General features: G+C 40.7%; 1 protein-coding gene across 1 annotated transcript in view; it reads left to right on the top strand.

Moving 5' to 3' along the window:
* The window catches only part of rad17 (RAD17 checkpoint clamp loader component), a 49,504-nt gene extending 24,774 nt beyond the window's left edge, over positions 1–24,730 (top strand). Inside the window, exons 12-17 of the mRNA XM_067982765.1 lie at positions 9,566–9,651; positions 9,960–10,106; positions 10,620–10,766; positions 14,410–14,530; positions 20,527–20,584; positions 23,669–24,730. Of these exons, the coding sequence (XP_067838866.1) occupies positions 9,566–9,651; positions 9,960–10,106; positions 10,620–10,766; positions 14,410–14,530; positions 20,527–20,584; positions 23,669–23,930 (821 nt within the window). The 3' untranslated portion in view covers positions 23,931–24,730. The remainder of the gene's footprint in view (positions 1–9,565; positions 9,652–9,959; positions 10,107–10,619; positions 10,767–14,409; positions 14,531–20,526; positions 20,585–23,668) is intronic.
* Positions 24,731–27,293: the final 2,563 nt, after the last annotated feature.

Raw genomic sequence — 27,293 nt, 5'->3', positions numbered from 1 at the left:
AGCATTGTTCCAGATCTGTTTGAATGTGTCAGTCTCCAGTACATTCATTATCTAGTCACAGAGTTTAGTCTCATCAACAAATTTTAGAATAATACTAGTGGATTTCCTGTGGTGTTGCTACTGGTATGGGACTCACTATTTTATAAGAGCAGCGCAGTTATACCACAATGTATTCATTCCACTGATAAAATGGATTTGCATCCCTTTAAGACCACAAAGTCTAATTGGTCTAAGTAGGCATATCCTGAGGTGAATTAGCAACTAACTGTATTCTTCCGGAGGAGTCAGTAAAACCAACTGAAGATTATTTTGCATCTGTAACATTATAAAGTATGACTGAGTAGGAGGGATGACTAAAAGCTTGGTCAAAGAGATGGATTTTAAGGAGGATCTCAAAGCAGCAGAGGTGAAGAAGCAAAGGGGAGGAAATTCCAAAATGTCCCACATTATCTAAAGCAAATTTCTGTCACTTTTTTAAAAAATATATAAAGAAAGAAAGGTGGTCATTTAGAATGTATAGCAAAACACCCCAGGATTAAAACAAATATTGGAGCCACAATATTGGTAGCCTCTGAGCTTCCCCCAGCTTCAATAGCAATTGACCTTTGAATAAACTTAACGTCCATCAGACTTGGTAGCCTTAAAGGACACATCTTCACCTTTTGCGGCAGAATAATATGCTGTATTACACAGTACAATGCTCCTCTTCTAATAACATTTCATATCATCTGACTTGTGAGAAATGCCACAGGTAATCCACCAATATTTAAGATAGTCACATTTTTCCATCACGTTCCAATTGTCACACTCAAATTTCTGTGTCACATTTCAAAAATAAAGGAAGTGATTTGAGGCATAAGCCAAATTGTCCACAAACTGAGCGTCCTTGCCAATCACTTTTAAATTCTAAATGAATTCATCCACTGTTTACTTAACAGCAATTAGACATAAACAGACATGGCTTCACATTAGCAGCAGAGTAATACATTGTGCATTACATGTCACAACGCTCTATTCAAATAAAACAGTGTTATCCAACTTGATGAGCAAATAACAGTGTATTATCTGACCATGAGGAAATGCCACTGGAGATCCACTTGTAATAATACAAAAAAAAGTGGTGCATATGCATGAATATCCTCTCCTACTTGTCATTACTTCCTGTGTCAAATCTTTATCACATTTCTCTGTTACATTTAATTATGAGCAGTTTTATTCTCGAGAGATTTCTTGCAGCTGATTGGCCGATACATGTACTTGGCTCGCATGCAAATTTCTTCCTACAAGCAGAAAGAAAGCCAGTCATTTGGAATGTACAGAGAAGCGCTCTCAAAAACGGAAAATATCTTATTAACACAGAGCCAGAATATCTTCCTTTGTGCCAGGTATAACTCCAAACACTGGAGAGTTTTCCCCTGATCCCCATTGACGTCAGATTTACTAAGGCTCCTTGGTGCCACACTTGGTTGAATGCTACCTTGACATCAAGGGCAGTCATTCTTGGCTCACCTCTGGAATTCAGGTCTTGTGCGCCTGTTTGGACCAAGGCTGTAATAAGGTCTGGAGCTGAGTGGTTTGAGCGGAACCCAAACTGAGCATCAGTGAGTAGGGTGTTGGTGAGTAAGTGCCACTTGACGTCACTGTTGACAACTCCTTCCATCACTTTGTTGATGATTGGGAGTAGGCTGATAGGATGATAATTGGCCAGGTTGGATTTCATAGAATCTTATAGCACATTTTATGGCCCATCGTGCCTGTGTTGGCTCTTTGACAGTGCTATCTAATTGGTCCCGTTCCCCTGCTCTTTCCTCATAGCCCTGCAATTTGCTCCCCTTCAATTATTTATCCAATTCCCTTTTAAAAGTTACTATTGAATCTGCTTCCACTACCTTTCAGGCAGTGCAATCCAAATCATCATAACTCGCTGCATTAAAAAAATGTCTCCTCATCTCACCTCTGGCTCTTTTGCCAATTGCCTTAAATCTGTATCCTCTGGTTACCAACCCTTCAGGCAGTGGCAGCCACTTCTTGTTTACGCTATCAAAACTCTTCATGATTTTGAACACCTCTATTAAATCTCCCCATTACCTTCTCTGCTCGAAGGAGAACAATCTCAGCTTCTCTGGTCTCTCAATGTAACTGCCGTCCCTCATCCCCATTACCGTTGTAATAAATTCTTCATTAAGTTTGAAAGTGATGTAGTTCAATCCGAAAGTAGGGTCTTATTCTAAACAAAGGAAACTACGAAGGTATGAGGCGCAAGTTGGCTATGGTTAGCTGGGGAACTACATTAAAAGGTATGACGGTAGACAGGCAATGGCCAGCATTTAAACAATTAATACATAATTTGCAACAAATATATATATTCCTTTAAGGCACAAAAACCCAACAGGAAAAGTGGTCCAACTGTGGCTAACAAGAGAAATTAAAGATACTATTAAATCAAAGAGGCATACAAAGTTGCCAGCAAAAGCAGTAAGCCTGAGGATTGGGAGCATTTTAGAATTCAGCAAAGGAGGACCAAGAAATTGATAAAGAAAGGGAATACAGAATGTGAGGGCAAACTAGCAAGAAACAGAAAAATGGACTGTAAAAGCTTCTATAAGTATGTAAAAAGGAAAAGACTGGCAAAGGCAAATGTGGGTCCCTTACAGACAGACGGGAGAATTTATAATGGGGAATAAGGAAATGGCAGAGAAATTAAACAAATACTTTGTGTCTGTCTTCACGGAAGAAGACACAAAAAACGTCCCAGAAATACTAGAGAACCAAGGGTCTGGCGAGAATGAGGAACTGAAGGAAATTAGTATTAGTAAAAAAATAGTATTCGAGAAATTAATGGGACTGAAAGTTGATTAATCCCAAGGACCTGATCTACATCCCAGGGTTTTGAAAGAGGTGGCTATAGAGATAATGGATGCATTGGTTGTCATCTTCCAAAATTCTATAGATTCTGGAATGGTTCCTGCAGATTGGAAGGTAGCAAATGCAACCCCATTATTTAAGAAAGGAGGGAGAGAGAAATCAGGGAACTTCAGACCTGTCAGCCTGACATCAGTAGAAGGGAAAATGCGAGAATCTATTATAAAGGATGTGATAACAGGACACTTAGAAAATAATAATAGGATTTGGCAGAGTCAACATGGATTTATGAAAGGGAAATCTGTTTGACAAACCTATTGGAGTTCTTTGAGGATGTAACTAGAATAGATAAGGGGGAACCAGTGGATGTGGTGTATTTGGATTTTCAGAAGACTTTCAATAAGGTCCCACACAAGAGGTTGGTGAACAAAGTTAGAGCACATGGAATTGGGGGTAATATACTGGCATGGATTGAGAATTGGTTAACGAACAGAAAACAGAATAGGAATAACCGGGTCTTTTTGAGGTTGGCAGACTATGACTAGTGGGGTACCCAGGGATCGGTGCTTGGGCCCCAGCTCTTCACAATCTATATCAATGATTTAGATGAGGGGACCAAATGTAATATTTCCAAGTTTGCTGATGACACAAAACTGGGTGGGAATGTGAGTTGTGAGGAGGATGCAAAGTGGCTTCAAGGGGATATAGACAGACTAAGTGAGTGGGCAAGAACATGGCAGATGGAATATAACGTGGAAAAATGTGAAGTTATCCACTTTGGTAGGAAAAACAGAAATACAGAGTATTTTTTAAATGGCAAGAGATTGGGAAATGTTGATGTTCAAAGGGACCTGGGTGTCCTTGTACATGAGTCACTGAAAGCTAATGTGCAGGTGCAGCAAGCAGTTAGGAAGGCAAATGGTATGTTGGCCTTTATTACAAGAGGATTTGAGTACAGGAGTAAAGATGTCTTACTGCAATTATATAGGGCCTTGGTGAGACTGCAACTGGAGTATTGTGTACAATTTTGGTTTCCTTACCTAAGAAAGGATATACTTGCCTTGGAGGGAGTTCAACAAAGATTCACCAAACTGATTCCTGAGATGGCAGGATTGTCATATGAGGAGAGATTGAGTAGACTAGGCCTGTATTCTCTAGCGTTGAGAAGAATGAGAGGTGATCTCATTGAAACATACAAAATTCTTACTGGGCTCGACAGCGTAGATGCAAGGAGGATGTTTTCCCCTGGCTGGGGAATCGAGAAACAGGGGTCACAGTCAGAATAAAGGGTAGGCCATTTAGGACTGAGGTGAGGAGAAATTTCTTCACTGAGAGGATGGTGAATCTTTGGAATTCTCTACCCCAGAGGCTGTGTCATTGAATACATTCAAAACAGGGATCAATAGATTTCTAGATATTAAAGGCATCAAGGGATATGGGGATGGTGTAGGAAAATGGCATTGAGGTAGATGATCAGCTATGCTCTTGTTGAATGGCGGAGCAGGATCGAGGAACCGGATGGCCTACTCCTGCTCGTATTTCTTATGTTCTTAAATCTCCTCCACTCTCTCCAAAGCTTGACATCCTTCCTAAAGTGTGGTGCCCAGACTTGGACAAAATACTCCAGCTGAGGCCTGAGTGATTTAAGCATAATATCCTTGCTTTTGTACTCTATGCCTCTAATTATTATGCCAAGGATCCCATGTGCTTTTTTAACAGCCTTAACAATTTGTCCTGCCACCTTCAAAGATTTCCCTACGCAAACCCCAGGTCTGTGTTCCTGCATCCCCTTTAAAATTGTACCATTTTGTTTATATTGCCATTGCTTTTTGTAGACAGGACAATTTTTCACATTGTGGGGTAGATGCCAGTGTTATAGCTGTACTGAAACAGCTTAGCCAGGAGTGAGACTAATGTAAGGAGTCTTACATCACCAGGTTATAGTCCAACAGCTTTATTTGAAATCACAAGCTTTCGGAGCTTTCCTCCTTCGTCACCTGACGAAGGAGAAAGCTCCGAAAGCTTGTGATTTCAAATAAAGCTGTTGGACTATAACCTGGTGTTGTAAGACTCCTCACATTTGTCCACCCCAGTCCATCACCGGCATCTCCACATCAGGAGTGAGACTAATTCTGGAACACTACAGCTGGGATGTTGTCGGGTCCCATAGCCTTTGCTGTGTTCAGTGCATTCACAAGGTACAATTGCCAAGCCTGTTTTCACTTTATCTAAACAATTTGTTTTCCACAAACCTTAACTTTTCATAAAGTCTCACATACAGCCAAATAGCTTCTGAAATTTCAAGTAAATTATAGTCATTCATCAATTTATTTGCCTCCTTGATTTGTAAAGCATAACCTATTTCTTCTACATCAATGCTGACGGAGCTTTAAAGTCTCTGTTTTTGGAGGAACATTTAATGGCATCACCTAAAATGGTCTTGAGCATTTTTCCCAGAAGGATCAATTTCTCTTGACTATCTTATTGATTATCTTGCACTCCTCAAGAGGGAGCTCCTGACCATGTTAATTGGATCCTTCGCAATTTCTCCCTCTTTAGTATATTCCATCTGGTCCAAGAAACTCTTAACAAACTTAACTTTCTTAATTTAAATTGCTTTCCTGACCTCAACCAATATCACCAAGAAACAAATTTAAACTGGTCATTTATCCTCTTTGCCTTGCTTTGTGTAATTGGCTACTGCCTTTGTCTACACAACAGTGACTGCCCTTTAAAAGTAATTAATTGGTTGTGAAAAGCTTTGAGGCTACTTGAGGATGTGATACGCAATATAAAAATGCAATATCTTCCTTTCTGTATCTATAATTATAGATTCCTGCCAAAATGACCGAACCTGGAATTTGTCCACTTTTGTGAATACTGACGCGAACAATTGATTTTTAGCACACCTATCATATTCTGATCCTCTGTAATATTACTTCCCAACATATCCCTTAAAAACATCCACAAAAGATCAGTCTATTATCCTCAACTCTATATATTCATTTTAATTACCCTTAGCTTCTTTGATTTGCTAATTTAGATTGGAATATAATCTAAATGTGAACATTCAAATTGATGACTGAATTTTCATGTGCATGCTGCTGAATTGAGTTGCTAAACTGTCTAGATCAGAATAACCTTGATTTTTGACAGTTCGAACTAATGGTCTACATCCAAAATCTTAGCCTATCTTTTTGTATGCTAATAAGTCTACCATATATTTCTAGCATTTTCTGTTTATTTCAGAATACGACGTTCTTTTTAAATGTTGGCATGAGACCTTACTGGACTTTTGTTTATGCATTAGCATTTTTCCATATTTTACCACTAGGTGGTGGTGTTTGATTGAAAATAACCAAGATTATTTTCACCTAATATTTTCAATAACAACTTACATTTATATAGTGACTTTAATGCAGAAAAACATCCCGAATTGCTTCACTGAGTCGTTATCAAAAATGGATGCCGAGCCAAAGAAGGAGATATTAGCAGAAGTGCCAAAAGCTTGGTCAAAAAATTGTTTTTTAAGGAGGGTCTTGAGGTTTAGGGATGCAATTCCAGAGCACAAGGCCCAGGTGGATAAAGGCAAAGCCACCAGTGATCGGGTAAGGGGAGGGAGGAGCGGATACTTTTGGAAGGGTTGTAGGGCTGGCAGAGATTAGAGTTAGGGAGGGGCAAGGCCATGAAGGGATTGAAGTGCAAGGATGAGAATTTTAAATTGGAGATGTTGGGGACCGGGAACCAATGTAGGTCAGCAAAGAGAAGAGTGATGGGTGAGTGGAACTTGGTGCAGAACAGGATATGGGCAGTAATGTTTTGGATGAGCTGAAGTTTACAGAGCATGAAGAATAGGAGGCTGGCCAGGAGAGCATTGGAATAGTTCAGCAAACAGGTGAATTTCAGTCGTGGGCTGAGGCAGGGACAGAGACTGGTGATATTACGGAGGTGGAAGTAGGCGGTCTTTGTGATGGAGAAGATATTAGGTCGAAGCTCAGCTTCAGGTTGACTAGGACACAGAGGTCCTACAGATTTTGTATGGTTAAATAATAATCTCCCTCATGGCTTGGTGGGTATTTTCACCCTATAGTACAGCACCATTCGTTACACAGTGCAGATATGGATCACCAAATTGGATTCCAAACTTCACCTGCTTGGTAAATCTCAGTCAGACACCAGTTGGTGCCACAATTGGCCTTACCATCCTGAACGAAGGAAGGGGGGAAATCAGTAATCAGCAATGAGAATTTTTCCTATCAGCTGTGATGTCCCTCTTTTATGACTCACAACAAAAATATATCCCTGTGAGGAGGAAAAACCACAAAAAGGGTGAACCAACTATGGCTAACTAAGGAAGTCCGGGATGGTATCAGGTTGAAAGAAAAAGCATAGTGTGGCAAATATTACTGGTAAGCTTGAAGATTGGGAAAACTTTAAAAACCAGCAAAGGATGACTAAAAGAATAATGAAGAGGGAGAAAATAAATTGAGAGTAAACTAGCAAGAAATATAAAAACTGACAGTAAAAGTTTCTACAAGTATATAAAAAGGAAGTGGGTAGCTAAAGTAAACATTGGTCCCTTAGAGGATGAGACTGGGGAAATAATAAGGAAAACAAGGAAATGGCAGAGGAATTGAACAGATATTTTGTATCTGTCTTCACAGTAGAAGACACTAATAACATACCAATAAGAGTAGAAAATCAAGGGGCAAAGGGGAGGGAGGAACTAAAAACAATTCCTATCGCTAGAGAAAAGTACTAGGTAAACTAATCAGCCTAAAGGCTGACAAGTCCCCTGGACCTGATGGCTTGCATCCGAGGATCCGAAAGGAAGTGACTACAGAGATAGTGGATGCATTGGTTGTAATCTTCCAGAATTCACTAGATTCTGGAAAGGTGCCAGCGGATTGGAAAACCGCAAACGTAATATCCCTATTCAAGAAGGGAGTGAGACAGAAAGCAGGTAACTATAGACCAGTTAGCCTAACATCTGTCATTGGGAAAATGCTAGAATCCATTATTAAGGAAGTAGTAGCTGGACATTTGGAGACCCATAATACAATCAAAGAGAGTCAGCATGGTTTTATGAAGGAGAAATCGTGTCTGGCAAATTTATTAGAGTTCTTTGAGGAAGTAACGGGCAGGGTGGATAAAGGGGAACCAATGGATGCAGTATATTTGGATTTCCAAAAGGCATTCGACGAGGTGCCACATAAAAGGTTACCGCACAAGATAAGAGCTCATGGTGTTGGTAATATACTGGCATGGATAGAGGATTGGCTAACTAACAGAAAACAAAAAGTTGGGATAAAAGTGTCATTTTCAAAATGGCAATCTGTAACTAGTGGAGTGCCACAGGGATCAGTGCTGGGGCCTCAACTATTTACAATATATATCAATGACTTGGATGAAAGAACAGACTATATTGTGGCCAAATTTGCTGCTGAAACGAAGATAGGTGGAAAAGCAAATTGTGAGGAGGACACAGTGTCTGCAAAGGGATATTGACAGGTTAAGCGAATGGGCGAAAATTTGGCAGATGGAATATAATGTGGGAAAATGTGAAGTCATCCACTTTGGGAGGAAAAATAAAAAAAGCAAAATATTATTTAAATGGAAAAATACTACAAAATGCTGTGGTACAGAGGGATCTGGGTGTCCTCGTAAATGAAACACAAAAAGTCAACATACAGGTGCAGCACGTAATCCGGAAGGCAAACGGAATATTGGCCTTTATTTCTAGGGGGATGGAATATAAAAACAGGGAAGTCATGCTACAACTGTACACGGTGCTGGTGAGACCACACCTGGAGTACTGCATACGGTTCTGGTGCCCTTATTTAAGGAAGGACATACTTGCATTGGAGGCAGCTCAGAGAAAGTTCTCTAGGTTGATTCCGGGTATGGAAGGGTTGTCTTATGAGGAAAGATTGAACAGGTTGGGTCTATACTCATTCTCATTTAGAAGAATGAGAGGACATCTTATTGAAACATATAAGATTCTGAGGGGACTCGATAGGGTAGATGCTAAGAGGATGTTACCCATCATGGGGGAATCTAAAACTAGGGGGCACAGTCTCAGAATAAGGGGTCGCCCATTTAAGATGGAAATGAGGAGGAATTTCTTCTCCGAGGGTCATAAATCTTTGGAATTCTTTACCTCAAAAAGCTGTGGAGGCTGAGTCATTGAATACATTCAAGGCTGGGTTAGACAAATTTTTGATCAACAAGGGAATCAAAGAATATGGGGGAAAGGCAGGAAAGTAGAGTTGAGGTAAAAATCAGATCAGCCATGATCTCATTAAATGGCGGAGCAGGCTCGACGGGCCAAATGGCCTACTCCTGCTCCTATCCCTTATGGTCTTAGTCAAATAGCCTCCCAACAATCAAATCATGTGGAAATATGATTAGTTGGGTGAGGTACCTCCAGAACAGCTGTCGTCTGTGAAATTTCCCTAGGTTAAGTTTCAGGAGAGAAGGGACAAATTGTGAAGATCAGATTACATTAAAATAAATGAGAACGATTATCTTGTTGAATAAGCATGTGCATTTAAAGCCTCTGCACACACGTTAAGTTTCTGTAGACTGTTGCAATTTATTCAAATATTTGTTTTCAGAAGTGAAACTTTTGAAATTGGTATTTCAGTGCAGTGTGTGAATAAAAACTGACCAATCGTAAATAATGGGTAATTTTATTTTTAAGGAGAGCCACCTAATGACTTGGATTTGAATCCGTTACCAATCCATTTATCTGAGCATGAGAGGGATCCACTTCTGGTTAATCCTGAGGTAAGATTAGTCTTGGTCAGAAACACTGGGCAAACAAGGGATACCAAATATTCATGTGCTCTACATTATTTTATGTGAATTCAAATCTTCACTACGGCCAGCATTCCCTATATCAGTTTTGTGGTAGGCGTTTAGGACAAGATGCTGTCTAAGAAGGCTCATGTCTGTCGGCCAACTCTCAGAACATATTGCTGGAAGGACGTGAACTTGAACAAGATTAAATGGGGAAAATGAGCAAAATACTAGAAGGGTAAAAAATCATCAGTGTTTTTATGCACTTATTTTTTTATGTCTGATTTTCATTTCAGGAGGTGATTGAGAATTCACACATGTCTGAGGAGCTGTTCAATCTTTATCTTCACCAAAATTATCTTGATTTCTTCAGTGACATAGAGGACATTGTGCGGGCTAGTGACTATCTAAGTGATGCAGACTTCTTAACAGCGGACTGGAATGTAAGTAATAAACTGATACACGAGCAAACCATAGTAATTTGCTTGCCTAACAGATAATTGCTATCTTTGAAGTGTAAGGGAGGGTGTTGAGTGTATTTTATAATCGGGTCTCCATTTGTGTTCGGATCCACTGAACATTACTTATTAATTTGTTGCCCTCAATAGCAGTATTCCCTTAGCAAGGTACAGTTCAGACTTGGTTATTTATTTTTTGGCATTTTAACTTATTGAAATTTTGTCTCATGTTTGTTAACACTGGTTATCTTACAATGCGTAATCATAGTTTACCGCCTCATTGCTTTAGAGGGGATATGTATGAATAGAAAAGCAGATGAAGTGAGACTTCTAGCTATGTTTTGTTAATATTTTTATTCTAATTCTTTGTGGATGGCAAGAGAAGCCCTAATTTACACCGAAATGAAATTCTGAGTGTATTGGTATTGTTTAAGTCCCAATTTTACACCAAGTTTTAATAAACGTATTGTATCTGTTCATTCTATATGACTTGCTTAGCATCGTTCGACTATGGGGAAATATAGTACGTCTGTGGCTGCACGAGGGTTGATCCATGCAAACAAAGCTCGAGCTCGGGCTAATTGCAAAGGAGGAGTTGGTTTCAAACCTTTACACAAACCACAGTGGCTGTCAATAAGTAAAAAGGTATGGGTGGAATTTGTTTGGCTGATTAATTCAGATAAAATACTGGCAGTGGTTTATCCAAATTCTGACCAGCTGGGTTAATTCTTTTGGGAATGGTAACGTATAATATTTTTTAAAAAAAAAGTCACTTTTCATTTCAACTGACCTGTTTGTTTCAGTTGTTATACTTTATCTATATCGCTCTCTTTATTTAAAAAAAAGAATGAGTTTTGATCTACTTCAGGCATTCTGATTGGCCTGTTCTGGTTGTCTCTCTGGGCCACCTGCTAGCAATCTGGCTTTTGGTAATCACACAAGCCATACCTCCAGTACTCTTCCAGGGATTGGTCCTTGTTACCCATGTCATATTACTCCTCTAGTGATCTGGTCCAAGAGAATTGTATGACCCACAGAGAATCGCTGAATTTATTTTCTTCTTAAATCATAGTCGTTGCAGCACAGAAGGAGACCATTCAGCCTGTCGAGCTTGTGCTGGCTCTTTGTCAGAGCAATCCAGTTAGTCCCATTCCCCTGCTCTTTCCCTGTAGCCATGCAAATTTTTTCCATTCAAGTATTTATCCAATTCCTTTTTGAAAGCCACGATTGAATCTGCTTCCACCACCCTTTCAGGCAGTGCATTCCAGATCATATCGACTCACTGCGTAAAAAAGTTTTTCCTCATGTCACCTTTGGTTCTTCTGTCAATCACCCTAAATCTGTGTCCTCTGGTTCTTGACCCTTCCGCCAATTGGAACAGTTTCTCTTTATTTGCTTTATCTAAACCCCTCATGATTTTGAACACTTCTATCAAATCTGCTCTTAACCTTCTCTGCTCTAAGGAAAACAACCCCAGCTTCTCCAGACTGTCCACGTATCTGAAGTCTCTCATCCCTTGAATCTTTCTAGTAAATCTTTTCTGCACCCTCCAAAGCCTTTACATTCTTCCTAAACTGCGGTGCCCAGAATTGGACACAGTACTCCAGTTGTGGCCGAGCCAGTGTTTTATAAAGGTTCAACATAACTTCCTTGCTTTTGTAATCTATGCCTCTATTTATAAAGCTCAGGATCCTGTATACATTTTTAACTGCTTTCTCAACCTGTCCTGCCACCTTCAAAGATTTGTGCACAAATACCCCCAGGTCTCTCTGTTCCTGCACCCCCTTTAGAATTGTACCATTTAGTTTGTATTGCCTCGCCTCATTCTTTCTGCCAAAATGTATCACTTTGCACTTCTCTGCATTAAATTTCATCTGCCATGTGTCTGCCCATTCCACCAGCCTGTCTGTGTCCTCTTGAAGTCGATTACTATCCTCCTCACTGTTTACTACTCTTCCAAGTTTTGTGTCATCTGCAAATTTTGAAATTGTGCCCTGTACACCCAAGTCCAAGTCATTAATATATATCAAACACCTTGGGATTTTTTTTAACGTTCAAAGTATTATATAAATACAGTTTTTAAGTAATTATGTAAATGAAATGACCTACAAAATTTGAGTGCAAAATGAGGTGCACATAACCATTCTGGCAGGATTAGCACCTGTTCTCATTTATTTGGAAGTGACTTGCATCACTACACAGAAATCAACCTCAATATACGTCAATCTGCCCACAAGTGCTGACTGAGTGTTGTTGCCCATTAATGTTCTTGTAATAATGCTCTGGGACAGGGAGAAGAAAAGCAGTGGTCAAACCAAATTATAAAGTAGCAAAATAATTTCAGTTAAAATTATTGGCCAGAAATCGCGCAGAGCGGTATGGCAATGCTCACCAAAGCTCCTGTGAATTAAATTAACGAAAATACTAACTGCGGGCGCAGTGATGTCGAAGTGCACGTTTTGTTTAAAGTTAAAATTCAAGCAATATCAACCCAACCTCTGCGCAGCTGAGTTGCTGTGCGGCTGGAAAAGTGTGCGAAGAGAAGACACACCCACAAAATCTGTCAGGAAGAGAAGTCACGTCCACTGATTCAGGCTGCGTTGCTCCAGCAGGCAAGCAGATTTCATTCATTTAAAGTTATATTCTGTATGTAATTGTAAATGAAACATTTTAAATTGTTCTATAAGAAGTCAAAGAAATTAAATTAGAGGCAGAAGGGAAAAAGTAAAAAAAAATTTAAAATTTTTAATTTTAATTTTTAATGACCAAAAATTATTAAATTAAGGAGTAATTTGAGACTCAACATTTTTAAAAGTTAATTTTCAGTTGTTTGGCAGTCTTTAAGACTAACCATGCTGTTAAAACCTAGTTTAGATCTAGTATTTTTAAGCATACCCGTTTGGAAGCGTAATTCGTTACTTTTATTGTTTAAACAATAAAAGTAACAGTGCAAACAAGTTTTGGTTAATGTACGTGACGCTGTCCATTTCAAAGGAACAGTAGGACACACCAATTCCCAGCTTGATTATCTCCTTTCAGCCATAACCATATGTGGAAGCTAAGTCCTTCCTTCCCTGCAGCAAAGGAGGGAAAATCAGTCGGCAAATTTGCTTTCCTTCTAGTGAGGAAATCTAGAGGCCTGTTATCAGATTGCTTTTTGCCCTGTCTGCTCGGCTTCAATGAGTGGCATCATTACAAAATTAATGTCCTCTCTTTCCCCCCACCACCTCCCCCCACCCCCTGTCTCGTCCCATCCCCCTCCATTTTTATTTCTGCCAGAATGGTTATGTGCCAATTGCATTCAAATTTGAATGTTGCTTAATGATATTAGAGTATTCTTTATTCAAATATAAATTCAGATTTGTGCTGGTGAAAGGATCCATAATTCTCTTTGTAGACCTGTTACATTAATTTATGTTATCTGGAAGAAAGATGGCTAAATATTATGATGGGTAGAATCAATATTAGACATTACATCTGAGTGCTTTAAAATTATTGAGTGGTATACTTCATTGGGATATGGGTTGCATCTGAAATTCCTGACTCAGTAGGTTCCTGATCTTAATTATGCTGCGTTGCTGAGTACAAGCCAAGGTTAAATCACCCCAGAATACTTTTGTGCATTGCTTTGTGGCTCACCGTCAAGCAGCAGGAGCAGACTTGTCCTCTCTGCTGGGAATATGTATGGCTTGGGGAGATAATAACCTTCCCTCAAATAAAATTACAATTAGAATCCTGAACCACTGAGAGACACATCAGTATGCAACATTTTGATTGCAATTTTTTAAATCTAGACAGCAATTTAGTAATTTTGTGGAACAACATTGTAACACTATTTCGGGCTTGAAATTAACACTGGTACAGTGGACTAAGACCAGTACAGTCCAGCAGTGGACTCGTCGTTGTGAGAGCATGACTGCTGTAATGGCTCATCGAGTCAGTTTCACTGCCAATATAAGCTTGCTGCATTGTGCCCTCGCATGCAGGAAGCTTCTTATGCCTCCAACAAACACAAATGCATAAATCACAACATCTGCATTATTAGGTTCTGTTCTGGCAGAGTTGTCGTGTTTATCTGGCCCTTGTATCTCGTGGTTTTTGCAACCTCAATTTAAGCCTTTAAATTTTAAACGGGACATTGTTGTCTGCTTGAGAGACTCAGATGATACAAATAATGTCCTGTCAAAACAACTCCCTTTAATTCATTCCTTGGTTATGTTACTTCACAACATATATTGTTTAAAATGGTAATGAAACCTAAAGTGCCTGTCTTTCCATTGTGTTACAGTATAAAGAAAACTGTCTTGCAGCCAAAGGGTTTTTTTCAAATTTCTGTTTAGCGCCATTTTGCCTTCAGACCCAGTTATTGCCGTATCTTGCTCTGCTGACAAATCCCATGAGAAGCCAAGGTAAGATGTAGAATATCAATAAAATGATGGATGTTTATTTTCAGCTATCACTATTTGGTAATAAATCCAACTCTGACACCTTGTGGGTGGTGAAGAATTCTTTATTGAGGTGATCAAACCAAGCACAAATTAAAACAATTACAATGCTCAAGCCATAGTTATAAGAACAGAACAAAATAACCCTGTTCTCTTAGCAGAAATGCTCGACCTGCTTGGATGTTTCCTTCTTCTTTGTAGCTTCTCCCTCTCCTACTGACCTCTTACAATCACCTGTACTTATACTGGTCTTGCATTTGGTACCAGCCCAACCCTGCACCGGGAGCCTCGAAATGTGACGTTTTTCCAACATAACAAGGTCAGGGAAGATAAGGTTGATTTTAGACTGGAAGGAGACTAGGCCGATCCTAATCTAATTTCTTTGAGACAGGTATTCTCCAGAGCTACCGTGATTAAGATAAGGCTGGTCGACCATGAGCAGCTTTTTTTTTATTCGTTCACGGGATGTGGGCGTTGCTGCGAAGCCAGCATTTATTGCCCTTGAGAAGGTGGTGGTGAGCCGCCTTCTTGAACCGCTGCAGTCCGTGTGAAGGTTCTTCCACAGTGCTGTTAGGAAGGGAGTTCCAGGATTTTGACCGAGTGACAATGAAGGAACGGTGATATATTTCCAAGTCGGGATGGTGTGTGACTTGGAGGGGAACGTGCAGGTGGTGTTGTTCCCATGTACCTGCTGCTCTTGTCCTTCTAGGTGGTAGAGGTTGCGGGTTTGAGAGGTGTTATCAAAAAAGCCTTGGCGAGTTGCTGCAGTGCATCCTGTGGATGGTACACACTGCAGCCACAGTGCGCCGGTGGTGAAGGGAGTGAATGTTTAGGGTGGTGGATGGGGTGCCAATGAAGCAGGCTGCTTTGTCCTGGATGGTGTCGAGCTTCTTGAGTGTTGTTGGAGCTGCACTCATCCAGGCAAGTGGAGAGTATTCCACACTCCTGACTTGTGCCTTGTAGATGGTGGAAAGGCTTTGGGGAGTCAGGAGGTGAGTCACTCGCCGCAGAATACCCAGCCTCTGACCTGCTGTTGTAGCCACAGTATATTTATGGCTGGTCCAGTTAAGTTTCTGGTCGATGGTGACCCCCAGGATGTTGATGGTGGGGGATTTGGCGATGGTAATGCGGTTGAATGTCAAGGGGAGGTGGTTAGACTCTCTCTTGTTGGAGATAGTCATTGTCTGGCGCGAATGTTACTTGCCACTTATGAGCCCAAGCCTGAATGTTGTCCAGGTCTTGCTGCATGCGGGCACGGACTGCTTCATTATCTGAGGAGTTGCAAATGGAATTGAACACTGTGCAATCATCAGCGAACATCCCCATTTCTGACCTTATGATGGAGGGAAGGTCATTGATGAAGCAGCTGAAGATGGTTGGGCCAAGGACACTGCCCTGCGGAACTCCTGCAGCAATGCCCTGGGGCTGAGATGATTGGCCTCCAACAACCACTACCATCTTCCTTTGTCCTAGGTATGACTCCAGCCACTGGAGAGTTTTCCCCCTGATTCCCATTGACTTCAATTTTACTAGGGCTCCTTGGTGCCACACTTGGTCAAATGCTGCCTTGATGTCAAGGGCAGTGACTCTCTCCTCACCTCTGGAATTCAGCTCTTTTGTCCCTGTTTGAACCAAGGCTGTAATGAGGTCTGGAGCCAAGTGGTCCTGGTGGAACCCAAACTGAGCATCGGTCAGCAGGTTACTGGTGAGTAAGTGCCGCTTGATAGCACTGTCGATGACACCTTCCATCACTTTGCTGATGATTGAGAGTAGACTGATGGGGCATTAATTGGCCAGATTTGATTTGTCTTGCTTTTTGTGGACAGGACGTACCTGGGCAATTTTCCACATTGTCGGGTAGATGCCAGTGTTGTAGTTGTACTGGAACAGTTTGGCTAGAGGCGCAGCTAGTTCTGGAGCACAAGTCTTCAGCATTACAGCCGGGATGTTGTCGGGGCCCATAGCCTTTGCTGTATCCAGTGCACTCAGCCGTTTCTTGATATCACATGGAGTGAATCAAATTGGCTGAAGACTGGCTGCTGTGATGGTGGGGATATCGGGAGGAGGCCGAGATGGATCATCCACTTGGCACTTCTGGCTGAAGATGGTTGCAAACACTTCAGTCTTGTCTTTTGCACTCACATGCTGGACTCTGCCATCATTGAGGATGGGGATGTTTACAGAGCCTCCTCCTCCCGTTAGTTGTATTAATTGTCCACCACCATTCACCACTGGATGTGGCAGGACTACAGACCTTTGATCTGATCCGTTGGTTGTGGAATCGCTTAGCTCTGTCTATAGCATGTTGAGCTTATCTCAACAAAGCATTCTTACTAAATTATTTTGAAGACATTACCTAGGATTATAGTAGCTATGCTAAGCACAGGTTATTTCAACATTTTAGTTTTAACTATTTATTTGCCAACATAATTAAAATTATTTGTACACCATATCTTCATGGGCTCTTCCTTGACCTGTCCATTCTTCTTCCTTGACCTGTCCATTCTTCTTCCTTGACCTGTCCATTCTTCTTCCTTGACCTGTCCATTCTTACACCATATAATTTGAAAGCAGACTGTCAGGACAAGGACAAGGGCAGCAGGCACGTGGGAACAACACCACCTGCACGTTCCCCTCCAAGTCACACACCAACCCGACTTGGAAATATATCGCCGTTCCTTCATCGTTGCTGGGTCAAAATCCTGGAACTCCCTTCCTAACAGCACTGTGGGAGAACCTTCACCACACGGACTGCAACGGTTGAAGAAGGTGGCTTACCACCACTTTCTCAAGGGCAATTAGGGATGGACAATAAATGCTGGCCTTGCCAGCGATGCCCACGTCCCATGAATGAATAAAAAAGAAAAAATGCACCAACAACGAAGGTACATAATTGCATATCAGTTTAGGTGTATTTAGGGAAAATTACATAATTTTTTTTATCGTAACCTGGAATTTCCAAAGCAAAATCTTCAGATGCAGGAGGATACATGAATATGTTTGATTGTGTTCCTCATTGTTGGCTTGCATAGATTGTATTTAAAGAAATGTTCAAATTGAAACCTGCATGCAGTTCAAAGCATATGAAATACATTTAGACAGAATAACACATATGCTGCAGATTCTACTGTCTTTCCCCCTCTGCCATCTCCAAATCAATTTGGAATCAATAAGATAACACAATGTGGCAAGCATTCACCATATTGTATTGATTTAAATAGAAAATAAATCGTGGGCAGTGGTTTAAGTGTTAACTACATGATGAATACTGAAAATGTCTAATACAGACTGTACAATCATGGATATGAGCAGGACGGTTCACTTTCCAGCTTTAACAAACTTATTAAAAAGAAGCAGTTTGCTGCTAACCTGAATGTGTTCATCCTTTCATTTTTCTCCATTCTGTTTTCCATTGTGTCTGACCAACTACCATAAAAAAAAATTCCTATTATGTAAGGTGTTTTATTGAGTTTCCCCTAATTCAACCACAAATGATCGTTCTTAAGTTTGGAAAGTTTATTGAAAATAACTTTTGAAAAATAAAAAATTGACTTGCATTTTTGTACTTTTTTTTGCCCAGCATTACCACAAATACCTGTTACTATCGGTGAGATTATAAACAAATCAGTGCACTGATCACATTTCAGTTTTTGTAAACGGTGGAATTCTTTTTTGTGACAATTTACAATACATATTAATTCAAATAATTTTTACAATTCACACATGTTACAAATCTTCAGTCCCCAAGGATCTATCCTTGGCCCCCTCCTACTTCTCATCTACGTGCTGCCCCTCGACAATATCGTCCGAAAACACATCAGGTTCCACTTGTATGCTGACAACATCCAGTTCTACCTCACCACCATCTCTCTTGACCTCTCCACTGTCTGATTTGTCACACTGCTTGTCAGACATCCAGTACTGGATGAGCAGAAATTTCCTCCAACTAAATATTGGGAAGACCGAAGCCATTGTCTTCAGTCCCCGCCACAAACTCCGTTCCCTAGCCACCGACTCCATCCCTCTCCCTGGCCACTGTCTGAGGCAGAACTAGACCATTCACAACCTTGGCATCCTATTTGACTGAGATGAGCTTCCATCCACATATCCACGCCATCACTAAGACCACCTACTTTCACCTCCGTAACATCGCCCAACTCCGCCCCTGCGTCAGCTTATTTGCTGCTGAAACCCTCATCCATGCCTTTGTTACTTCTAGACTTGACTGTTCCAATGCTCTCCTGGCCGGCGCCTCATCTTGCGTCTTCCATAAACTTGAGCTCATCCAAAACTCAGCTGCCCTATACTAACTCGCACCAAGTCCCATTCACCCATCACCCCTGTGCTACATTGTCTCCCAGTCCGCAATGCCTCAATTTTAAAATCCTCATCCTTGTTTTCAAATCCCTCCATTGCTTCTCCCCACCCTATCTGTGACCTCCTTCAGCCCGACCTTTGGGCTTCTCCAATCTTGCCTCTTGTGCATCCCTGATTTTAAATACTCCACCATTGGCGGCTGTGCCTTCAGCTACTTAGGTCCTGAGCTCTGGAATTCAATCCCTAAACCTCTACGCCTCTTTCCTCCTTTTTAGGCGCTCCTTAAAACCTACCTTTTCGGCCAAGCTTTTAGTCACCTGTCCTAGTTTCTTGTTATGTGGCTTGGTGTCAAATTTTGTTTGATAATGCCCCTGTGAAGCACCTTCAGATGTTTTACTACGTTAAAGGCGCTATATAAATGCAAATTGTTGTTTTCTTGTGTGTCTGATTCAAATAAAAAGCAGATGTTGGAAATCTGAAACAAAAAACAAAAATGCTGGAAACGCACATCAGGTCAGTCAACATCTGGAGGGAACAGACCAGTTTATCTTCCAGTTTCTAGAAGGGGTGGGGGAACAAGATGTGTTTGGTGGTGGGATCGTGTTGTAGGTGTCGAAAATGATAGATGATTATCTGATGAATGCAGAGGCAAGAGTCAGAAGCACAGGAAATGGAGCTGGATCTTCCACACCAGAGCTTCTGAAATGTGCTCTTTGAGCAGCTTTGTCTCATTTCTCAAGGTCATGCCTTGACTCCCTCATCCTCTTTTCACAAGCTGTATGGATCAAAACGTGTCAGGTTGCATTCCTGGTATGTATTGAGTTAGCTGATTTCTGCAATTGCAGCAGTTGGGGCACCACATTTGGCCTCAGCATGTGGTCTCGGGAGAGGAAAAATCAACCATGGTTCCTGTTCCTAATTACTAAGTAGCAACTCCTGTAGGAAAGTGCACGTGTAGATATCAGATGAGGAATGAGTACTCGGGTGAGGTGTACCATAGGGTAGTTTGTGCTTGTGGAAATATACATCAGCAAAAGTCAGTGGTTTAGAAATTGGACCACAGTTCATCCATTTTCCCAGTGTAAATAGGACCAGTTTTGCAGGGGTATGTCCCATGCCCCAAGGACGCCTGAAATACAACCGACCCTATATTGGGTCACCGATTTTTCAGGTGTACCTGGCGGCCGCCTAAAACAGGTGTTAGGCCCCTTCTATTTGTGCTCCTCATGGCTTCACAGCAGTCCCAAAGGCTGTTGACGGCCCCTTCTTGGTCGGCCGGTGTCTCAGCGGCCTGAAATTGATGTCCGCTTCGCCAGCGTGCTGCCTGAGGACGTGCAACAGGCATCCTCAGCTCACCGTCTAATTTAAATGAGGACCAAGGCCCAATTTTGATCAGGCCTATCTGTTCTGGTAGGGGGATCGTTCCTTGCACCTGCTGGCGCAAACCAATTTCTACCCCAGTGCCTTTAAGAGAATACAACAGAAAACTGGAGAAATAAAAAGTTTGGTGGTGGTAAATTGCAACAAGTAGGAGCAAAATCATTCCTTGCGTAATAAAATGGGTGACTGCAGTTTTAGAAAGTTACATTTTCATCTGTGATGTGGTGCCGCATTTACAAAATTCTCTTCTGATTTATGTACAGCCCAAATTAATTTTATCCAAGATGTGGGAAGGTTTCCTTTCAAGAGATATTCTACAAGGTATGTACACATTTTCCCCCTAACATTGCAGTTTGGGTCTTTCCAGTTGTTCCCATATATTATTCTACCTTAAAAAAACAATACTTTAAATTGCACTTAATTGGCTTCAAATCCTTTATTTGCAAATAAGAGATTGGCAATTAGTAAAATTGCAGGAACTTTTGTTTTGTTGCTTGACCTGAATGAAAAATGTGTAGTTTAAAATTATTTTAACTTGGTTTTAATTTCTAGGGGGTGGGAATTTAATTCAGAATTCTGGAGATTTTCTTGGGCCAGTCTGGAATTCTGGTTTGTTTTTCCTTTGCAATTTCGGGTTTAAAATGTACTTCAGTTTAAGTTATATTAGCAATATAGAAAGAGACTTTAAAAAAGGGAGTGTTTTAACTGCTCTTATCACTAAATGTTTACACGTTTATTATTATTTGTATACTTTGGCAACATTTAATACTTCCAGTTCCAAGAATGTTGTGTGTTTAATGTTCTGTTGTGTGGAGTTAAATAATGATTTATAACCAAGAATTGAAATCTGCAGAAAACTATATTGAAAGCTACAAATAACACTTACATGAGGTATATATTTAAAAATAATATTCCATGGCCATTGTCCCAAAGTGCAAAACAACTTGCCCTGTTTTCCCACACAATTTTATGTGTTTTCCATAACATGTGTAACGGGAAGGCACCTGATGAATACAGGCCCCCTGCTTTGTGTCTGGCACTGGAAGGCTGCTGCTAAAGACTCAACCCCACAGCCGCTAATAAGGGAAGCCAATAACTGGAGCCTCCAGCAGGAGACCTGTGTAATATTTGCTGGTGTTCTTCGTGTTGGAGAAACAGCAACAGTGCCTGTGTGAGGAAAAAAGGAAGGAAATTGCCCTTAATTATCAGGCTAGGAATGAAGGAGACAGGGAACCCACAAGGAATTTATATTTTAAGACAGCTAGTGCTGAGTAACATCTATATCTATCCATGTATCATCTACTATCTTGTATTAAAAATGGTATGTGAAACACTGCAGACAACAAATATTAATACACATTTCAGTGTCGCACTTTATACCAGAGCTACAATATCTCCAGCTGCTGAATGAAGCTTCCCACAAACAAAGACAGGGTTCTGATCTGCACCCTGACCTGTCACTGACCAAGCATTCGTTTCAAGAATGCAGGGCAATTACACCTTATAGCCTTAAAGGGACCCCCCACCTAATCTAGGCTGACACTTAAGTGCAATAGTGAGGGAATGCTGCATTGTCCAAAGCGCTGTCTTTCAGATAAGATATTCAAACAGAGACTCTGTCTACCAGCTCAGTTGGATGGAAAAGTTTCCATGCCCACTAGTTGAAAAAGAGCAGGTGAGTTCTTCAGGTATCTTGGCCAACATTTATCACTCAACCAAAAATAGATTAACTGGTCACTTATCTCATTGCTGTTTGTGCAGCCTTGATGTCATTTGACAGCCAATTTGTGCACAACAGTGATGACACTTCAAAATAATTCATTGGCTATTAAGTGCTTTTGGACATTTTGAGGACATGAAAGGCACATTATAAATGCAAGTTTGTTCATTTGTTTATTTCTAATTTATTATCTGACTCACTTCGTGTTACAGTTGAATTTCTCTATCTCACTTTCTAAAGAAGTATAAAGAAACAAAGCAAGTCATTCGTAATGAATAGAGAAGCTCCTTCGCAACAGAAAATATCAGTTAGAATTGCTGCAACCTCTTAATTGACTTCAGCAGTCACAATTTTTTTAAAAAGACAAACAAACCAAGAGTTGTTGTTGGTAGTCTGAACAGCAATTAAAATCTGACCTCAGTGTTTATTTAACACAATTAGATTTTCTGGACCTAAGGGACACAGGTTCACGTTCGCAGCAGGATAATACATTCTTTATTACACGCTATAATGTTCCTGTCCTTAAAAAGCAGTGCATCTTCTGACTTGCCATAAGCAACACCATAAGCAATCTGCTAGTAATATAATAAAAAGGTACATATAAATGCATTTTGTCCATCACTCTCGAGATGTCATATCTTTTTACAGATGCAAAACAATCTTTTAAAAAGAAAGAAAGCCAGTAATTTAGTGCTGGTCTGTCTGCCCTAGAACCAGTCTTCACAGTTCCCTCACCAAGTAACAATTAAACTCTGATTGATCTGAAGCTTTATTACAGAATGCAAAAGAAGCTTTTTTTAAAAAAGAGAGCCAGTAATTCTGTGCACTTCTGACCTAGAGTTCTCACCAAACAATTAAACTCTGATGCATCAAACAAAAATGAAACTCTCTGACTGGAAGATCTGTACAGATGGGAAATTATTCTTTTTTAAAAGAGAGGCAGTCGTTTAATGCCACCTGCTTCTGACCTGGATCCTCACCAAACAACAATTAAGCTCTGATTGATCTGAATCTCTGTTTGTTTAACATTAGACTTTTGTGGCCTTAAAGATACACAACTTCATCTGAGCAGTGGAAGAATACATTGCGCGTTGTGTGGTATGACACTCCTATCCTTATAAACACTGTTTCAATCAGCTTACTGCGAAGAACACCACAGGAAATCTGCCAGTGAGTTTAAAAAAAGAGGATTGAAGTCCAAGGAAATCAACTTAAGGGGAGCCCTCTAAGAAATGAATCTGAATGTGAGATTAAGGAATTTGTACTATGGAACCAGACTGCTTCAAGCCCAGAAGAACACTATAAGAGTGTAAACATCTAAAACTGAAAGTGAGCCACAAGAAGCAAGACTGAGAGCTTTAATTTAAATCTGATGCTTGACAGGAAAGGGATAATAATGCAGTTGTGTTGCTTTGAATCTTTCAGTTGAACTTTACAAATTGATTCTTCTGTGTTGTGGCTAATAAATTTTGCCGTAATTTGCAACTCAGACTTGCCCCTTGTACTTCTGTACTTCGTAATGGTAAGAGGCCAGTCACTAGAAAGCAGGAATTAGGCTTTACTTTTGTATTAGCAGTGACCCATTGTAACTATTATAAAAGTCTTATACAATGTGTGCACCATTTATATGGTCAACATTTATGGATGGCTGTCGCTTAACGTTTCTGATTTTGGGGATTTTTCAGGCTAACGCTAGAAACTTTAACTGATAAGGATCCTGGAGTTCTGGAGCTAGATAATGAGGAGGAAGACTGTTGCCAGTCTCGGCTATTAGCAACACCTGACCAGGTAGCAGCAGCAACACCAGAGACCCAGGCAGAGTGTTCGACCAGCGCTGCAAGCCAGTTTGGTGGAGGAGACCTACCAAGTAGCCAACCACTACCCACCATAACGCAATCCTTTCTGGAAGAAGAGGAATTAGTAATAGAGGAATACGATAGCGACTAACATAGAAATATTATTCTGATTGAACTTGAGAGTCTATGAATATTTATTTTTTTAGATTATTAGAAATCCTGTTAAGTAGTGGATCCAAAGCAATTTTCACCAATGAAAGTTTGCTGGAACCACAGTAACTAGGAAGAGTTTTTGAAATTCTTTAAGCATGAAAATAATGTTTGCACAAGCACATCCAGAGCTGTGGAAACATTGGAAACCATTTCATATCTCCTTTGCTTGGCTCACTAAAATCCACGGAGACTTTGCAGTTTCTCAAAAGACCTATTCAAACCATTTACTTCAGTCATTTTACCAAAGGAATCTATTCGTTATGACAAACTGTGTATAGAAATTGATTTTTGACCATATAGTTTTGCTAAACGTTCATGTGTATGTAAAATGTTTTCTCTTAAATTCATCTTCATTGATGATGTCATACATATTTTTGGCCTTAATTTTACTGAGCCTGTTTACAAACAGTGCTCCGTATTGAAAATGTATAGACTGTTTTTCAAAAAACAGAGCCTCGAAGTGAAGATGAAGTTATTGTTAGCACAAAATATAAATTATATTTATACTTGACAATGTTTTTTGGTAAAGAAAATAAAAGGCCATAATGTCCTTGCACAGCAATCTGAGCCTAATAACACTGAATTATTTATGCTGTAATATGATGTATATGCCATTTTATTTGGTTGTAGAATTCACAATATTAGTGGTTCGTGGTACACAGGGTTGTTCCATTTTATAATTACATTAAACCTTTTATTCAACACAGCAACATTTGGTTAACTATATTTTAAGTTGTTTGTAATAAACAATTCTAATTGCCTCACATTGTCGAAGCAGATCACTTTTAGTAACTAGTCCAATCTTCATGTTTTAAAGAGTAATTGTTAGAAATACTACTGTCTACACATTATCATGGTCAGAATATTCAGTAATATTTTTAATCTTTTTATTACGGTAAATCCCCACCTAAAGTATTGATCTGATCTTTCTCTACAATGTGAGAGGTATTGTACCATGATAAAATAGAACTGTCAAGTAGGCTTGCATAGATTATCTGTACCTCAGGCACTGGAATTAACTATTTCGATGATTGTGAAAATGGTAGACAAAGTTGTACCAGGCAAATTACTTACTGCGGTGAAGAGCTAAAATATCAAGGGACGCAAGTTAGGAGTAAGAAGATAAGAGTAAGAGCTTTCACCCACAGGTTAATATTTTTGGAATTTACTACCAGAGAAGGTCATTGAAGCAGACAGTGTAAATGGATTCAAGATGTCATTGGATGCTTTCTAGAGAGCTATTGGATTAAGGAATATGGTAAGAGGGGTGGAAGGAAGTGTAATCAAGGTACCTCCCACCCTACTTCCTGTAAGGACTCTATTCCCTTCTCCCAGTTTCTCCGTCTCAGTCGTATCTGTTCTGATGATGCTACCTTCCACACCAGTGCTTCCGATATGTCTTCCTTTTTCCTCAACTGAGGATTCCCCTCCACAGTAGTTGACAGGGCCCTTAACCGTGTCTGTCCCATTTCTCGCACTTCTACCCTTACCCCTTCCCCTCTCTCCCAGAACCACAATGGGGTCCCTCTTGTCCTCGCCTTCCACCCCACCAGTCTCCACATTCAACGTATCATCCTCTGCCATTTCCACCACCTCCAGCGTGATGCTACCAGCAAACACATCTTCCCCTCCCCGTTCTGCATTCCGAAGGGACCGCTCCCGCTGCGACACCCTGGTCCACTCTTCCATCACCCCCCAACACCCACTCTCCTCTCCACAGCACCTTCCTGTGCAAGGAGATGCGATACCTCCCTTCCCACCGTCCAGGCCCCCAAACACTCCTTCCAGGTGAAATAGCGATTTACTTGTACTTCTTTCAATTTAGTATACAGTATTCGCTGCTCACAATGCGGTCTCCTCTACAATGGGGAGACCAAACGCATGTTGGATGATCGCTTTGCTGATCACTTCCGCTCAGTCCGTGGCCCTGACCTGCTGGTCGCTTGCCATTTTAATTCCCCGTCCCACTCCCACTCCGACCTCTCTGTCCTCGGCCTCTTATGAAGCTCGAGAAACAGCACCTCATCTTTCGATGAGGCACTTTACAACCTTCTGGACTCAACACTGATTTCAATAACTTCAGATCATGACCACTGCTCCCATTTTTTCAGATAGCAGATGCTAGTAATGGTTCTGATGTTACCATTTATAGCTCCTCTAGACCCATCTTTTGTTTCTTTACTTGTCCATTACTACCCTCCTTGCCTTGCACCATCATCCCTTTTGTCATTTAATCACTTCTGCCCTCCACCCAATGAGGGACCTCTTTTGTTCCTGCCCTCCCCTTCCTCCCCCCTTTCCCTGACTCCGCACTTGCTTAAAAACTGTTTAATCTTCAACTTCTTCCAGTTCTGGCGAAAGGTCATCGACCTGAAACGTTAATTCTGTTTCTTTCTCCACAGATGCTGCCGACTTGCTGAGAATTTCCAGCATTTTCTGGGTTCGTTTCCCAAGTTAAACGCCATTTGCCAGTCACTGGCTCAATCCCCAACGCATCTAAATCTGCTTGTTGTAGTTGAGCAACCCTACAATCCTGATTCGCACACATATCTTAGTATCATCTGCAACCTTGCAGATCGTTGCCCCAACACCTACATCTAGATCATTAATGTAAACAGTAAAAATATGACCACAAGCAACAACTTTTTACTGGACTTGCATGTTTCTCTTTACTTCTGCATGATTCGCTTGAACTGAGAATTTCGACTTAATTTCATAGAATCATAGAATAGTTACAGCACAGGAGGTGGCCATTCGGGCCATCGAACCAGTGCCGGCTCTTTGTAAGAGCAATCTAATTAGTCCCATTCCCCGCTCTTTCCCTGTAGCCCTGCAAATTTTTCCCTTCAGGTATTTATCCAATTCCTTTTTGAAAGCCACTATTGAATCTGCTTGCACCACCCTTTTCAGGCAACGCATTCCGGATCATAACTACTCGCTGCGTAAAAGTTTTTCCTCACATCGCCTTTGGTTCTTTTGTCAATCACCTTAAATCTGTGTCCTCTGATTCTTAACCCTTCTGCCAATGGGAACAGTTTCTCTTTATTTACTTTAGCTAAACCCTTTATGATTTTGAACACTTCTATCAAATCTCTTCAATCTTCTGTGCACTAAGGAGGACAACCTCAGCTTCTCCAGTCTAATCACATAACTGAAGTCCCTCATCCCTGGAACCATGTTAGTAAATCTTTTCTGCACCCTCTCTGAGGCCTTCATATGCTTCCTGAAGTGTAGTACCCAGAATTTAATTTCCGATGGGCCGAATGACCTCCTGTGCTGTTACACTCCTGCGATTCTAAAA

Source organism: Heptranchias perlo, chromosome 4 (assembly GCF_035084215.1).
Source record: "Heptranchias perlo isolate sHepPer1 chromosome 4, sHepPer1.hap1, whole genome shotgun sequence".
In the NCBI taxonomy this organism is placed as follows: domain Eukaryota; kingdom Metazoa; phylum Chordata; class Chondrichthyes; order Hexanchiformes; family Hexanchidae; genus Heptranchias; species Heptranchias perlo.
This window is presented reverse-complemented; position numbering and strand designations above follow the sequence as displayed.